Source organism: Camelus bactrianus, chromosome 3, assembly GCF_048773025.1.
Source record: "Camelus bactrianus isolate YW-2024 breed Bactrian camel chromosome 3, ASM4877302v1, whole genome shotgun sequence".
NCBI lineage: Eukaryota > Metazoa > Chordata > Mammalia > Artiodactyla > Camelidae > Camelus > Camelus bactrianus.
Window position 1 is genome coordinate 25,138,757 of NC_133541.1, and position 14,898 is coordinate 25,153,654.

The following is a 14,898-nucleotide window of genomic DNA, read 5'->3' on the forward strand; positions in this document are numbered from 1 at the left end:
AAGCACCAGACTTGGACCCCTCAGGGCACACAGCCAGCAACACTGGGACCTGGTCCTGCCCGCCAGTGGGCCAACAACAGCTCTGGGATCTCCAGGCCATGCAGCCAGCCATGCTGTGAGCTGGCCCTGCCCATCAGCATGCCAGCAGCCACCACATGGGGCGGGGCCTGGGAGTCAACCAGACCAGGAAGGGCCCCACCTACCAGAGCTCCCACAGTAGTATGTCCCATCACAATAGAAAGGCCATGCAGCCCACATAGGGGGCACCCCTAGAGCGTATAGCTCCAGTGACCACGGGGGAGCATGCTGCTGCCCCACTGGACATCTCCTGCATAAGGCCACTTCGGCAAGATTGGGAAATGTAACCAACTTCCTAATCCATGAAAATAAACACAAGGAATTAGGCAAAATTAGGAGACAGAGGAGTATGTTCCAAATGAAGGAACAAGACAAAGATCTACCTGCTAGAGAGTTCAAGGTCAAGATCATAAAAATGCTCAACAAGCTCAGGAGAGAATTTCAACAAAGAGTTAGAAAATATAAAGGAGAACCAAACAGGTGAAGAATATATAACTGAAATAAAGGATCGCCTAGAAAGAATCAACAGTAGATTAGGTGATACTGAGGAATATAACAGTGAGTGGAAGAGTAGCGGAAATCACCCAAGCTGAAAAGAAAAAAGAATTTTAAGAAATGAGGATAGTTAAAGAGAACTCTGAGACAATATCAAGCGTACTAAAACTTGCATTACAGGGATCCCAGAAGGAGAAGAGACAGAGAGAAGACGGCAGAGAATCTATTTAAAGAAATAATGGTTGAAAACTGCTCTAACCTGGGAAAGGAAACAAACATTTATTCCTGGAAGCACAGACAGTCCCAGACAAGATGAACCTAAAGAGGTCCACACTAAGACACACTGTAATTAAAATGACAAAAATTAAAGAAAAAGAGCGTCTTAACATCAGTGAGGGAAATACAACTAGTTATACACAAGGAAACTCCATAAGGCTACCAGCTGACTGTTCAGCAGAAACTCTGCAGGCCAGAGCAGAGTGAGAGGATACATTCAAGGTGATGAAAGGAAAGGCCTACAACCAAGAATACGTCACCTGGCAAGGCTTCCATTCAGATCTGCGGGAGAGAGAACGAATTGCACAGACAAGCACAACACTAAACCAGCTTTACAAGAAATGTTAAAGGGAATTCTCTAAGTAGAAAATAAAAGACCATAACTAGAAATATAAAATTTACAAAAGAAAAAAATCTCATTGTTAAAGGCAAACATCCAGTGAAGACAGTAGATCAACCACTTTTAAGCTAGTAGGAAGGTTAAAAGACAAAAATAGTAAAATCCTCTATATCCACAATAAGTGATTACAGGATACACACACACAAAAGACAGCAAATATGATGTCAAAAACATTAAACATGGGGGGGGATATAAAATTCAGGGTTATTAGAATGAATTTGAAGTTAACAGATCATTAATTTAAAATAATCATATATATATATATGTATGTATGTGTGTATGTGTGTGTGTATATATATATATATGTAAACCAACAGGAGATAAAAAAACAGTGGTGAAATAGGAATTAACGGGAGACTGATAAAGGAAATTCTGAGGATAAGAAAAGGGGAAAAAATCAGACAATGCTAAATAGTTCAGTATGTCAAACATGAGGAATTTTGGTTAAAAACCTAAATGAGTTGTCATTCTAGAAGGGACATTTCGTTATCTGCCTTTTGCCTTCTGGCACGAGTGTCTAGAAACTAGATGTAAAACGTAGATGTTTTTATTCTGACTAGCTCTGGCAGCCTTGAAGGATTTGCAATACAATTTTGTTCATCTCCTGTGAAAAATGGGATTCAACCTTCCTTCCCCACTACATAAAGTTTTAGAATTAAATTTGTCCCTATTCAGAATAGTGAAATTGATAGGTTTTCTAAGGGTCTGATGCACTGCTGTAATGCTCACAAAATGAATTCGAGATGACAAGTTGGATTTCTGAAGAAATACAATTCTAAAATGTGTCAGGTTTTGGCTCACTAGAATGATTTTTTAATATATATTGTCTCATTTTACTGAGGTTTCTAGAAGGAAATTAAATAACTCACTAAAAATTTTTGAAAAATACTTTTGAGTACGTTGAAAAGTACTCTGAAAAATCTTAATTATGATATGGTAACAATAAAACAATTACTATGATTGCCAACATCAGGCCTATCCCATCCAGCACTGTGTGTGTGGTGGTAACCACGGAAAACAGGGAAATTACATGAAATTAACAATTTCTGCTCAATAAAAGAACCAATCTATTGCTTTCACAGTATTCCAACTTTGAGAGCCAACCCGGATTTTTTCCCACTTATTCACTGTTTTTAAACCCTGTACGAGGAGAGAAGGGGAGGAACCCCACATTTGGAAGACTGTGGCATAACTACATGTGTGTATATCGATCCAGGGCCCCCTGACTGAGTAACCTCCAGGAAAGGAGGGTAAAGATGGTATAAGCCAGTGGTTCTCAAAGTGTGGTCCCCAGATCAGCAACTTCAGTATCTTCCTGATGTCTGCTAGAAATGCAAAATTTTGGGGCCCTTCCCCAGACCTCTGAATTGGACACTGTGGGGGTGTGGTCCAAACAGCTGTATGTTGACAAACCCTCCAGGTGATGCTAGAGCATGCCAGAGTTTGCTGAAGTTTGCACACTAGTGGAGACACTCCCACAGCTGAAAATGCATCTTCCATGCAAGTAGTCTGGGCTGGCAGACATTCACTGAGGGGCCCAGAGCATTCCTATGAGGGCATCCATTAGTCTCTGTAGACAGAGCAGCATCATGATGGCTCTGGGAAAGCGCCTAAAGGTGCTCAGCCCCCAAAATGGCCCCTCAACATTTTCATTTCCAGGGGAATGTTCAACTGACTTTGGCATTTTCCATCTTTACTGCTCCCTCAGAGGGAAGTCTTCTAACTTTGTGGTTTGCTCAGAATAGTGCAGTGGAGAAAGGAGGGTGGTGGGAGGCCTTCAGGGAACAGGCTCATGTCTGGGGCTCCCAGAGGCTGCTGAGGAAGCATAAAGAATACATCCTTCTCATAACCAGAGCGTGGATATCATTGCTCATCTTGGGCTCCTTGCTAATGCCGTTTCTCTGACAAGGCGATCTAAGCGCCTCTGCAGATTCCGGCCTTCTGGAAGCCACCACGAGGCTCAGCAAACATGGAGAGCTTGCAGGCCTCGGAGGCCTCTGTCTAGAGCATGGGAGTAGCAGGCACTTTATGTCCTCCAGAGCCGGACAGGGGAAGGAGGAGAAAGAGGGGGCAGTGGTTGCCCCAGGAAACACCAGGTATTGGCCCAGCGCGTCAGGAATCGGCATGGCTGCCTGACCCAGTAGACAGTAAGTAGCTGCGGGGCCTGAGTCTTCCAGAGTTGGACACAGACTCTACATACCTTCCCTTCCCTGACACATGGTAAGTTCTCCCCAAAGAGTTATTGACTGACTCTTTCCCCTCAGCTCACTCTTTGCTCCACGTCTACTGGACTAAAGTCTACAGTAGCAGAAGGCCAGGCATTGGAGTCGGCATTATGCTTGAATTGATACTCCACCATTTATTCTCTCACTGTGTGACCTCATGTAAGTTTTTTAACCTCTGAGTCTCCATCTCTTCCCCTATAAAATGGAATTAACAAGGCCTACCATCTAGGCTGTTGCAAAAGTTTAAACAAGTATTGTAGGTAAAATGTCCAGTGCACAGACACACTCAAAATATGCTGGGTTCTTTTTTATGCTCTTCTTTCTACCATGCATGGATATAATTGGGGGTACTTTTTTTTCACCATTGAGACACTCACCTATTGGCAAATGAAACCATTATACTTCAAAGAACAGTAACTTGTTTTCATGTAGTAAAGTAGGACAAAGACCCAGCAGAGCCTTGGCCTTCACCAAACAGGACACACACACACACACACACACAGACTCCTCTTTTTATTTGTGCAAACAAGGATCTGGGCATTTAACTGAGAAGTGGAGCTATGAAATTATACCTTGTGTGGAAATGAGCTGACCATTACCCCCAGCCTGACTGCAGAAGCCCCGGAGAGGCCTGTGAGCCTCAGTCCTAAATGGCTCTCATCATGGTGGTCCATGTACATTTCTCCAGCAGGGATCCCAATTCCCCAGTATATTTATTGGGAGACTAGGCTGTGATAAAACATTGAACAATCACAGTTTAAACCACATGACACAGCCTTCAAGTTGCTGGACATGTTCAGCACCCCCAACAGAGCGTCAGGTCATTGAACGGAGGCCAGTCCCTGGCAGAACGCACAAGGGGTCCTCCCTGACTTCCATACTCGCACGGACACAGGGATGCAGGTTGGCCTGGTTGTGGGGATGGTGTACTAGGGGCCCTACCTGGCTCCAGGGCTCCACCTGCCACTCCCCGCAGGGCTCCGGATTACAGCTCATGCTCAGTGGAGGAGGAATGCCAGCCAGGAACTGGCAGTGAAAGGGCCTCAGGCTCCTGTGGTCCCGGCTGTCCACACACTGAATCTCCCGGATCTGGAAGCCCCCACTGCAGTTTCTGGAGCACTGTAAGGAGAGCGAGAGAAAAGGGGACACCTGAGTCCTTGGCATCAGGCCATCGATGCCCTGATTCCCAGGGGTTTCACAAAGCATCACAAAGTTCCAGGCTTCTAGTCATGAAGAGAGGGTCACTCAAGCAGCTCCCCAAGATGATGAGCCCTTGAGCAAGTTGCAGAAATGGTATGAGCCTCAGCTGTCACACCTGTAACCTGGGATAAAAACCATACCTGCAGGGGTGTCGTGAAGATTACAGACGCTGGGGTGGGGGGTGGGGGAGGGAGGGTTGGGGTGATGCTGGCATAGGGTCCGGCTTGGTGGGCCACCATTCCCTCCGGTGCCTGTACTTATTTGCAGCAAACAGAACTGCCCATGGGGGAGCTCTCTGCTCAGCCACATCCAATTCTCCCTCAGAATCCTACAGAAAACCTGTTTTCTCCCTGACTCTGAACTCAGGATAGGTAATCCTTTTACAAGGGAAGGGCCTCTATTAGGAAAATAAACTAAATAACTGCTCAATGGTTTGATTCTGGGAGCAGACAAACCCTGTTCTTGTCCTCACCCACATGGTTCCCCCATAGCACCATCGCCCACCGGCCTTCTTCCTACAGCCGCCATCACCTGCCTCCATCACTGAGGGTTTTCTCAGCACCCATGCACTGCAAGCCTTTACAGAGGGCCTCCTCCCGCCCCTCATCCCATGTGCCCCCCGCTTGTGCAGCAGCCCCTGCATTCTGCTCTCAGTAAAGGGCAGGCTCACATGCAGGCTGTTGATTTCTTTAAGATCATGATAAACGCAGATGCACACAGGTCACCTAAAACAAGAGCTGATATGGTCTGTTCTGGAGTACTTTTGTTAACTCTCTGACCTCTTGGATTTTGGAACCTCCTCCACCCCCCACCTAGAAAGACTTTATTTGAGCATAACTATAGCTTCCAAGACTTGGTCTGCAGTCTGCGTAGAATGCTAGGGCCATCAGTGTCCCTTTAGCTCGTCTGGCCTCTGTATCCTAGTTTCTCATGGCCAGTCCTGTCCTGGCCTATCTTGTCACTGCCCACACTCAAGTGGGGACCCAAGGTAGGTGGCATGAACGCTGACCCCTGCGCTTCTAAGCCCCTTCCCCTCATTATACCTGCATCGACAATATGTCCTGCAGTCCTTATGTCCTGAATCTTCTTGCCGCCACCCTTTGCATTACCTGCTACTGCTCTTCTGTTAGGCTTAGATTAAATGTCACCTCCTCCATGAGGCCTTCCTTGAATACTTTATCCAAAGGATACCTATTCTTGTTATTTATCTCATCTCCTTCTGTTTCCATAATGGGAACTTGAAATGTGAAACAATTTTTATTCATTCTGTCTATCCTTTCCATTAGACTGTCACCATTGTGTCCCAAGCATCTAGCATGGTGCCAGGCAAAGCACAGATGCTCCCAACAGGCTTTTTGAATGAATATATGAATTCTGAGAAAAGGGCAACCAGGGGCTCCCAGAGGGCTAAAGAGATCTGTGGTTGCCATGGGGATAAAGAGCATCTTTCTTCACCCTCTCAATCCTTCCATCAATGATCTATCATTACAGTCTTGGCTGAGAAAATGTACCACCATCAAAGTGTGCCCATTGCTGTAAGGTATGCTTTCATCTGTTTCCTCCATCCCCATGTGGTTAAATACACTCTCTTTCTGGCTACGGTGGAATAGTCACAATTGTAGGGTTGTGAATAGTCAAAGAAAATTCCTCAAACCCTTTCAGTAGAGGTACATCCCAACATACTGATTCCTCTTCCTCTGCCACCTGGCACACTGCATAGTCACCTGACTTCAGACCTTGGGCTGGAACATACAAGATATGGGCCCAGGTGACAAGGGAGCAGATTGATGCTCTAATGCTTCCATAAATCAAGTGTGTTTAACTTCTCAGAAATGAGCAACACTTGCTAGACAGTCCCCCAAAATCAAATTCAAAACTTCATTTATCTGCTACGCTATTAAGTACACAGAGAAAAAAGTAACTGCCAATTTAAAATCTGCCATAGAACAAATGAGGAAGCATGCTAATCATTTCCACACAAAGCAGCCATTTGTCTGACAGATTCGCAGGAAATAACCCATGGTTAAAACAGGAGGGCTCTTTATTAGGAATAGGATTTTACAAGATAGAAGCATACAATGAAGTTTTATTTTCTTATTTTTCCTTTGTTGCTACAATCTGTTAGTTCCTAAAATTTTCAAATTAGCATCACCCTTTTGTCAAGGAGCGTATTCACATTCAATGGGAAATGACGTTTATTAATATGCTGAAGTAAATAATAAGGGAAGACACTCACTAAATCTGACTTTTTTACTCCATTTTCAGAAGGGCCTCTGATTCAGGTAGCAAGAGGGAAGTGGCGGGATATCAAATCACTCCACTTGGGAGAACTGTTTTGCCTTTGTGTACTGAATGCCAATTATTACATTCATTTTCTTATTGCCTTAAAGAAGGGTCATTTGTATTCATGTTTTCCTAACCTGGAGTCCATGGACCAGACTGAGGACAGGAACCAGACTAATGAGAACAGAAAGACTGGCTAATGTCCAGTTGTGACCAAACCTGACCATCTTCCACTGACTACACCAGTTTAACTGATGTAATCAGCAAACCAGAGTGAGTTAGAATGAGAAATACTCTTAGCTTACAGGAGCTACTAGCAGAGAGAAAATGAAATTATAACCATTTCTTCTTTGTGTTGGTTTTTTGATTTATTCAGTCATCCTGATACACTTTCCATGTTGGACCCCTACCAAGTGTTCAGATGAATGTAGTGAAATTAATGAACATGGGATTGGGAGGTTAGAGATTACATTCAGGTATGACCCTGACACCAAGTGGCTATGTGACTGCGGATTAGTCACTACACCTCTCTACACCTTTAATTTCTCCATCAGAATTAAAAGGAGGATAAACTGGGAGATTGAACTCTCCCAGCATTCTAGAGTGGTATAAGTGTATGGGATCATTGGATTTGTATTCTACTTTGATTTCAGAATACTTTCTTATTCTCCAAGGACTAAAGCAGGATGCAGAAATGAATCTTATCTTCTCCTTTCTTTATTCTAAACAGATTCATAAGACCCTTAAAATCAAATTAATTCATTCTCAAAATTCTATGTCGAATATCACTGAAATTCACCTATCTGTTCATCTGTTCCCACCACCCAATCGCCTCTTCACTTCCTTCCTGTTATTGGGCACTTAACTATGTTCCAGCTTCTGTATCCCAATTTGGCTGGGAAAAAAGCCACATAATGAGTAGAAATCATAAAGATTATATGTCATAAGTTGTTCAGGTTCTAGTGAGGGCACAAAGGAGGTGGTTGATTTCACCCGAAGAAGCCAGGGAAGGTTTGAATAGAGGAGCCAATGCTTGAGCTGAAATCATGTAAGATGAGTGCAAGTTCACTGGGCTGGCAAACAGCATGGGGGACATTCAAAGTGGAGAGGATGGCATATACAGGCACAGTGCCAGGAAATGACCAGTATTGCTGGGGAACATGTCCAACAGAGTGCTAGAGCAGAGGGTAGGGCTGGACAAAGCGAGAAGGCAGGGGCAATGATGGAGGGCCTCATGGTCTGGACATCAGTCCTCAACTAGAGTGGTCTTAGGTCATGCTTTCTGTGGCCCTAAAGGTTTCCATTTAATTGCTGTTCTTTTCTCTTCTTATGGATTCCTTAATCTAAAACACTCAGGGTTGTCAAGAGAGGGTTACAATTTAGATGTACAACAAATCATATCAAGAGAAAACAAATGCAGTGATTTTGAGTGTATTACCCACATTCCAGCTGGTCAATTTTTGCTTTCTGAGCACAGAAGCTCCCCTGTAACATGCAATTCTATGTTTTGACTTTTTGCACACTGGATTTCAATGTATGTTTCTGGGAACATGTTATGTATGAAAGTTGGGGACTGTATTTAGCAAGACAGGGGCTCTTTCCCTATTTAATTCATTTGTGAAAATTCAGATCTAAAAAAAAAAAATGTAGCACTGAGTATTATGAAACTCAAGGCCATAAGAAAAGGGGCCACTTACTTTTATTTTCCAGCAAAGCTACAGATAATACAGTCAGCTACTGCTAAAATAAAATTGCAATATTGCCTAGGTGGGAAGACAGATCATTTCAAGAAAATGCGAAAATCTTTGATTCATTTCAGAGATCACCAAGAGCTGTCAGACTTAACTATGGAAAGTTATTATCATTCTAAGAAAAATAAGGAGGCTGTCAAATCACCAGTTAACAAAACTGCAGGAGGCACAAGTAAAATGTTCAATCAGGAAGTGGGGGGGGGGGGTGGTGGCTGTGGAGGATGCACAGCTTTGGTGTCAAACCCAACGGAAAGTTTTCCAAGCTCATCTTGTCACTTACTGCATGTCTTCCAGCACAAGAATTATTTTGCTCCTATGCAAATTTTAATGTTCTGAAATTGGCATGTGTCTTACAACTTATGTACATATTTATTGTGTCATGTATTTTTTCTTTCTGAAAAGCTGTAATTAAATTGATGACCCATCCCCCAGTTGATGATTTCTTAGAACTGAGAGTATTAGTACTAACTGATCACTTGCTAGTGATTTAAACCCTCTAAGCCTTCATTTCCTCGGTAGGAATTATAAAGGTCTTTTATTGAAGGAAAATAAAATTGTTTACCTAAAATTCTTGTGTGGTGTTGTGCACATAGTGGTATTTGGTGAGTGCCAGGGCCCAAGGTAGGTCAAGTCCTCCAAAGTTCATGGACACTCGGAGTACTCTGCTTAGTACGAGGAGTGGAGACCTGCTGGATTGACAGGACTTACTTCACTGCCTCCTCTCCACAGGCCTCCTGCCCCAAGCCCAGGAAAAGCCAGATGTTAGTAAAAGCCTAAGAACTAGCCTGAACCTTTACCGAGAGCTCAAAGTTTCCCAAGGCTTCATCTGAACAGTCTTCACCGTTCACATTCTTTGGATCTGTACAACTTTATGAGGTTAGTAGAGGTAATACGATGCAGTTCATTTCTCAGAGGTGAGAAAACTAAAGCTCCCAAGTGGCTGGAAGAAAGGACCAGTGTCCTACGGTGGTTGGTGACAGAGAGGGGCTGCCAACCCAGATGTGTCTGATCCCAGGCCCAGTGCTGCTTCCTGGATTCAATTCTGTAAAACTACAATTTCTCAAGTGTGCCTCGGGGACAAAGCTGAGGGCTATAACCTTGAATCTGTTTCAGACGGATGAATGCCTGAAGAGGAAGTCAACCATTTAAAAAAGCCACTTCTAGAATTTGTAAAGGTGGAGCACTGAGTGGACAGGCCCATTGTGCTGTCGCACATATGAGAAAAAGTCCACAGCAGCTGTATCAGGGCTCAATGGAGTGGTGCTGGAGACAGAAGCCAGGATGCAGCTGCAATTCAGACCACGCCCACAGTGGGGCGGGGTGGAGAGGGCTGGTGAGTAACCCAGGGGGCCTCAGGTGTGATAGACCTGTGGGTTCAGGTGAGGATGCAGCACACCCTTAGTCCCACAAGAGTTAAGGTGTCTCCTGATCTGGAGTAGAGATCGGTGGGATAATGCAGAAAGATTCAAGATGAAATTAGAATTCTTCCCTGAGAAAGTGTTTGTGAAAAGTCAACTATCAAGTGGGCAGAATCTAAACTCTCTGGATATTTAAAGGCAAAACTGGGGGACTTTTTTCCTACTCTAGGATTTGGAGTTTGCCTTTGCGTCAGTTTAAAAGTCCCGAGAGAACAGTGAAACAATGAAGGCCTTCAAATCTTCCCTAGTGCATGCTTTGGGCCTCAGACATCCATGTGAACTGGTTAATAATGTGGTGGTCGAAAGAAAAAAGGTTCCATTTAATCACCAAAATTTAAGATACATTTAAATCAACATCCCTAGTTAAAAAGAGAAATCAAATATGAAGTGTCCCTAGTGATAGGAAAAAACAAAAGTCAGGGCAATTGACTTTCAGGAGTTATAGTCTTTGATATGAGGTTTACCTGCTAAACTGAGAGAGGAGATATTTTCCTTACGATAGGAATGGAGTCACTTTGAGGATTCGAGTTTAGATGTGATGATGACCACGTTCTGGCAGAATTTGATAATGTATCAGAGACAGCTTTTACATGACCACCAGGAGTGCTACAGGGGTTAATAAATCTATCTGCAAGCTTCCCAGCCACCATAGAGAGGAGACCCAGAGATGGGAGGGGAAGGGATGTCCTGGCAGGGCAGGGCTTTCTTTGGGAGGTCTGACCCCAGAGAAGAGCTTCTGTATCTCCCATTCAGGGTTTTACACCAGCTGGAATTCCTGGAATTTTCCTCTGGCATCGATTTTTTTTTTTTAAAGTGTTAGCTAGTTCACACATCTGTCCTTTTTATGAGTCATGGAATTTCCATGAAAGAATGAATCCCCAGGATGGGGAAGTGGAACTTTAGGACTTGGTCAACATTTGGCAAGGTCAGGGATACAAATGTTTTTTGAGATTCTTCTGGATGTGGGAGAGAGTTTGTAGCCAAGTGTTTAGTCCTTGGATCTTGAGTTTGTTATGAGTTGGAAGAGAAAGAAAAAAGAACCAGCATTCATTCTTGAAAGAAAAATGGTATGAAAACAGAAAAATGGATTTGGCAGGCAGCCAAGAAACGCAAGGTAATTTTTTCAGGGAATAGCACTACTTTTTCTCTCTTGCCAAAGATCAGAGCCTTTCTTTGGGAAAAGGGGCCTAACACAGATAAACGATGTTCCGAGTGCCTGTCCACCAGGTAAGCTGGCTAGAAGAACCAGAGACAGACATCCAGTGAGACACCTCAAGGTCCTGCCTGTCTGGGGACATGACCTCTCCACTAGATGAGGGAGCGAACATCTAGAGGGGATGCCAGTCTCCCTGCATCCCCCCCGGGGCTGGCTTAGCCCCATCCAAGGTGACGGGCAGGTTGGGCCTGATAGGTGCCCAGAAGGACCATGGCTGACTAATCCTAAAACCGGCTAAAGCCTTTCCCAAGGGACTATGCAGACAGCACGGCAATGTAATTAACAGCAGCCACATTAGCAAAGACAACAAAATCGCATGTCAAAGAGATCCATACAGGAAACAGACTTTTAAAGACCAAAATTTTTCTTGATGTTTCAGCTTTCTTTTCATTTTGAGTCTGGCAGACTCAATGCTATCCTTGCCTTGTGAGCAGCTGCTGAACCATGATTTAATTACACATGTGATAATGTAGAATTATTAATTATAAAGCTAAATTTAAGCAATTTAGGAATAGTGTTGCATGCTGGACAAGCAATTAATCACACCAAATTTCACTTTTTTCTTCCCCCCAGTTTATCTGGTAAGGGTGGACAGGCAGATAAAAACACGTGGGTTAATAACAACTCTGTGCTGGTTCTAAGGCTATTGTGTAACATGAAGTAGGCCTGTGATTGTGTAATGCCTGTGATTTACTCATCCACCATTTTATCAAAGAAAAGGGCAGAAGGGAGGCAGGAAGTTTGGAGAGTAGGAAGGGAGGAGGAAAATCTATTTTAGCAAATGCTTGTGTAAGTTCCTCTCGCACCCCTCCACCCCTATCCCCGCTGAGCCTGATAAATTACCTTGCTCCAGTTCCCCACTTTCCAGCCAGCACAGGGACGGAGGTGGCATCTCTTAGCCGGGTCCGGCCTCTGAAGGGCGGCACAGTCTGAGTCCTGGTGGGTGCTGCACCGCACGCTGCGCCAGTAGGCCCCCAGCCCGCACGTGGTAGAGCACTGCCGGGGGAGGAGGAGACAGGGAGACAGAAGACAGAGGCTCAGGGCCACTTTCTCCGGCACATGCCAAGACACCCCTGAGTCAGGGGTCCTCAGTCTCTGCTACCCACTAAATCTGCCTGCAGAGCTTTAAAAACATACCAGTGCTGGCGCCCCACCCCAAAGAAATTAACCTGAACAGCTGCCGGCAGGGCTCAGGCATGGGTGTTTTAAAAACTTGCCAGGTGATTCTAATAAGCAGCCAGGGTTGAGGATTCCTGATTTCTCTGTGAGAGGAAAACCCAGTGCCTCGTCTATTAAATGCTGTAAGAACAACAGAGGTAATTCATGCACAAAGCGAGTGCTCTAAAAATGGTACCTATTAAACACAACACATCTTCAAGGTCGGTATTATAAGTCCCATTTCCAGGTCTCTGGGGCTCAGAGAGTTTAGAAGTCAGGCTCAAGGTCACACAGACAGTACGATGTTAATTTCACATCACGACATGGAGAAAAGTGTGACATTTGTTCAAAGCCAGGAAAGGAGTTAGTGAGACCAAATTACCAGGCCAGTGATGAACCTGGTAAACCACAAGTGATGTTTACCTATAGCTCTTTTTGTACCATATTCACGTTGCAAATACACATGTCTCTGGGGCTCTGAATCTAGTCCTGTTAGATTCAGATGCTGTGAGCAGACATCTGTTTAATTCCTTTTTGACAATTTCTATTCAGGCAGCCAGTCAGGGTCCAGAGGTAAAGCTCGGAGGAGGAAGTCCATGAAATGCAGTCAGTGAAATGGGATTCCACTGACGGTCCCTTGTATTAGTTTAAAATTCGGAGTAGGGGATCAGAGAAGACAGGAGGACCCTGAGAAGGCTGAGGGACAACTTCACTTTGTCCCAGAAACCTTCTCCCTCATCACAGCTAGTGACCCTGTGACAACTGATTTACCAGGTCAAGGAGCAGGTTTCAGGGTGTTCAGAACTGGAACTGATGTGCAGGGCTGCAGCAGAATTGCATGAAAACTGCTGTGAAAGGCTGTGGAATATTATACTGTCACTTCCATCTACACGACTGTATAGCATGCATTTAACTGGCCCAGGGGATCTGACTGAATGATGAAGCAATTTGCTGATATGTGATTTTCGGTCAAAATGAGATCCCCACCTATGCACGCCGTCAAGCGCCTAAGTTTTCTGTCCTACAAACAGATATCAAAGCAAATACTTACCGAGTGCTTCCTATGTGCCTGACACTCTTCTGAGCACCTTACACAGAGCTGTTCCTTTCATCTCCTAACAATCTCATGAATCAGGCACTGTCATCATCCTCATTTTATAGATAAGGAAATGGGTGCAGTGAGGACATACAGTCTGTGATTGAGCCAATATGCAAACCCAGAGCTTCTGCTTTCAAGTTTTATGTCTACATGTCAAGTTTACAAAGTTAACTTGGTTTTTATATGAGTTCTTTGATGTTTGAACTCACAAGCAGTGAGAGGGAACATGATGGGGACACTGGGGGACATGCACAGCTCTTCATACAGGACAGAAAGTGGGAGGACACCACGAGAGAGCTTTCAGGTCAAATGCTAAGTAACTTTAGAAATTACTTCCAATCTGAAAGAGTAGAAAAGGCTTATGGAAGAAGCAGCTCAAAGCTGGACACTGAAGAACAGGCAGGATTTAAAGGGACAAAGGAGAAGAAGAAAGAAATTCCAGGCAGAGGAAACAGCATAAACAAAGGCACTGGACTGAGAGGAGCAGATGGTTTAGAGGAACCTGAGCAGTTTAGATTTGTTGAAGCTTCAGTTGGATGAAGCAAGGTAGGAGGCAGTAATGTTGAAAGCTGGATTATGCTGGGTTGTGATGGCTGTTGGATATTAGAGTGGATCTCATCTGATGTGATATGTAATGAAAGTACATTAAAGATTTGTGATCAGAAGTTTGGAATGATTAGAAAATTCCTTTTGGAAGGGAAATATGGCAGTCTTACATCTCTTGGCATGATGAGTGGAAAGCATTGGGCAGGGGAGAGATTAAAGGGCTCAGACCGGCAAGGGCAGGTGTCCTAACAAAAGTAGTAACCGAGGGTCCACCACTCTTGACCTCTGGGGCACTACTGGCATGTTGCATGGGGTAACACTTCCTCATCAGGGACCTCCCTGAGTGTCACAGGACTCTCATGATCTTTGGCTCTCAGACGTGGAATGCTGGTAGCAGCCCCCTCCCCCCAACATTGTAGTAAACAATGGTGGGAGGCATCTGGAAATATGGAAACAACCTTTTCCAGATGCCTCTGACCATTAGATTGGAAACCGCTGAAACTAAACTAACAGGAAATAAAGAGGAGATGACAGAAATGATGAGACGACACTGACTTGAAAAACCATTAGGGTTTTTCCAGGAGGACAAGGGAAGATTGATACCAGTGGGGATTCTAGGGTTCCTAAGATGCAGTGATTGAGAGGCCAGTCACGCCGTTATAGGGAGGGACAATCCTAAAGAAATAACTTCAGAAATGGGTACAATAAAAAAAATCAGGGGACAGTGGGAAACTGAAAACCCCAGGTTTTCAT

General features: G+C 44.3%; 1 protein-coding gene across 3 annotated transcripts in view; it reads right to left on the minus strand.

Annotated features, from left to right (window-relative positions):
* ADAMTS12 (ADAM metallopeptidase with thrombospondin type 1 motif 12) overlaps positions 1 to 14,898 on the minus strand; it is a 287,771-nt gene that overhangs the window by 16,497 nt on the left and 256,376 nt on the right. For 2 of the 3 annotated variants that reach the window (XM_010955560.3, XM_074356860.1), the window contains 2 exons: positions 12,186 to 12,338; positions 4,417 to 4,593 (listed from right to left, as the gene is read on the minus strand). In XM_010955560.3, coding sequence (XP_010953862.2) covers positions 4,417 to 4,593; positions 12,186 to 12,338 — 330 coding nt within the window. The remainder of the gene's footprint in view (positions 1 to 4,416; positions 4,594 to 12,185; positions 12,339 to 14,898) is intronic. The other variant, XM_045517090.2, reaches the window with a different exon arrangement.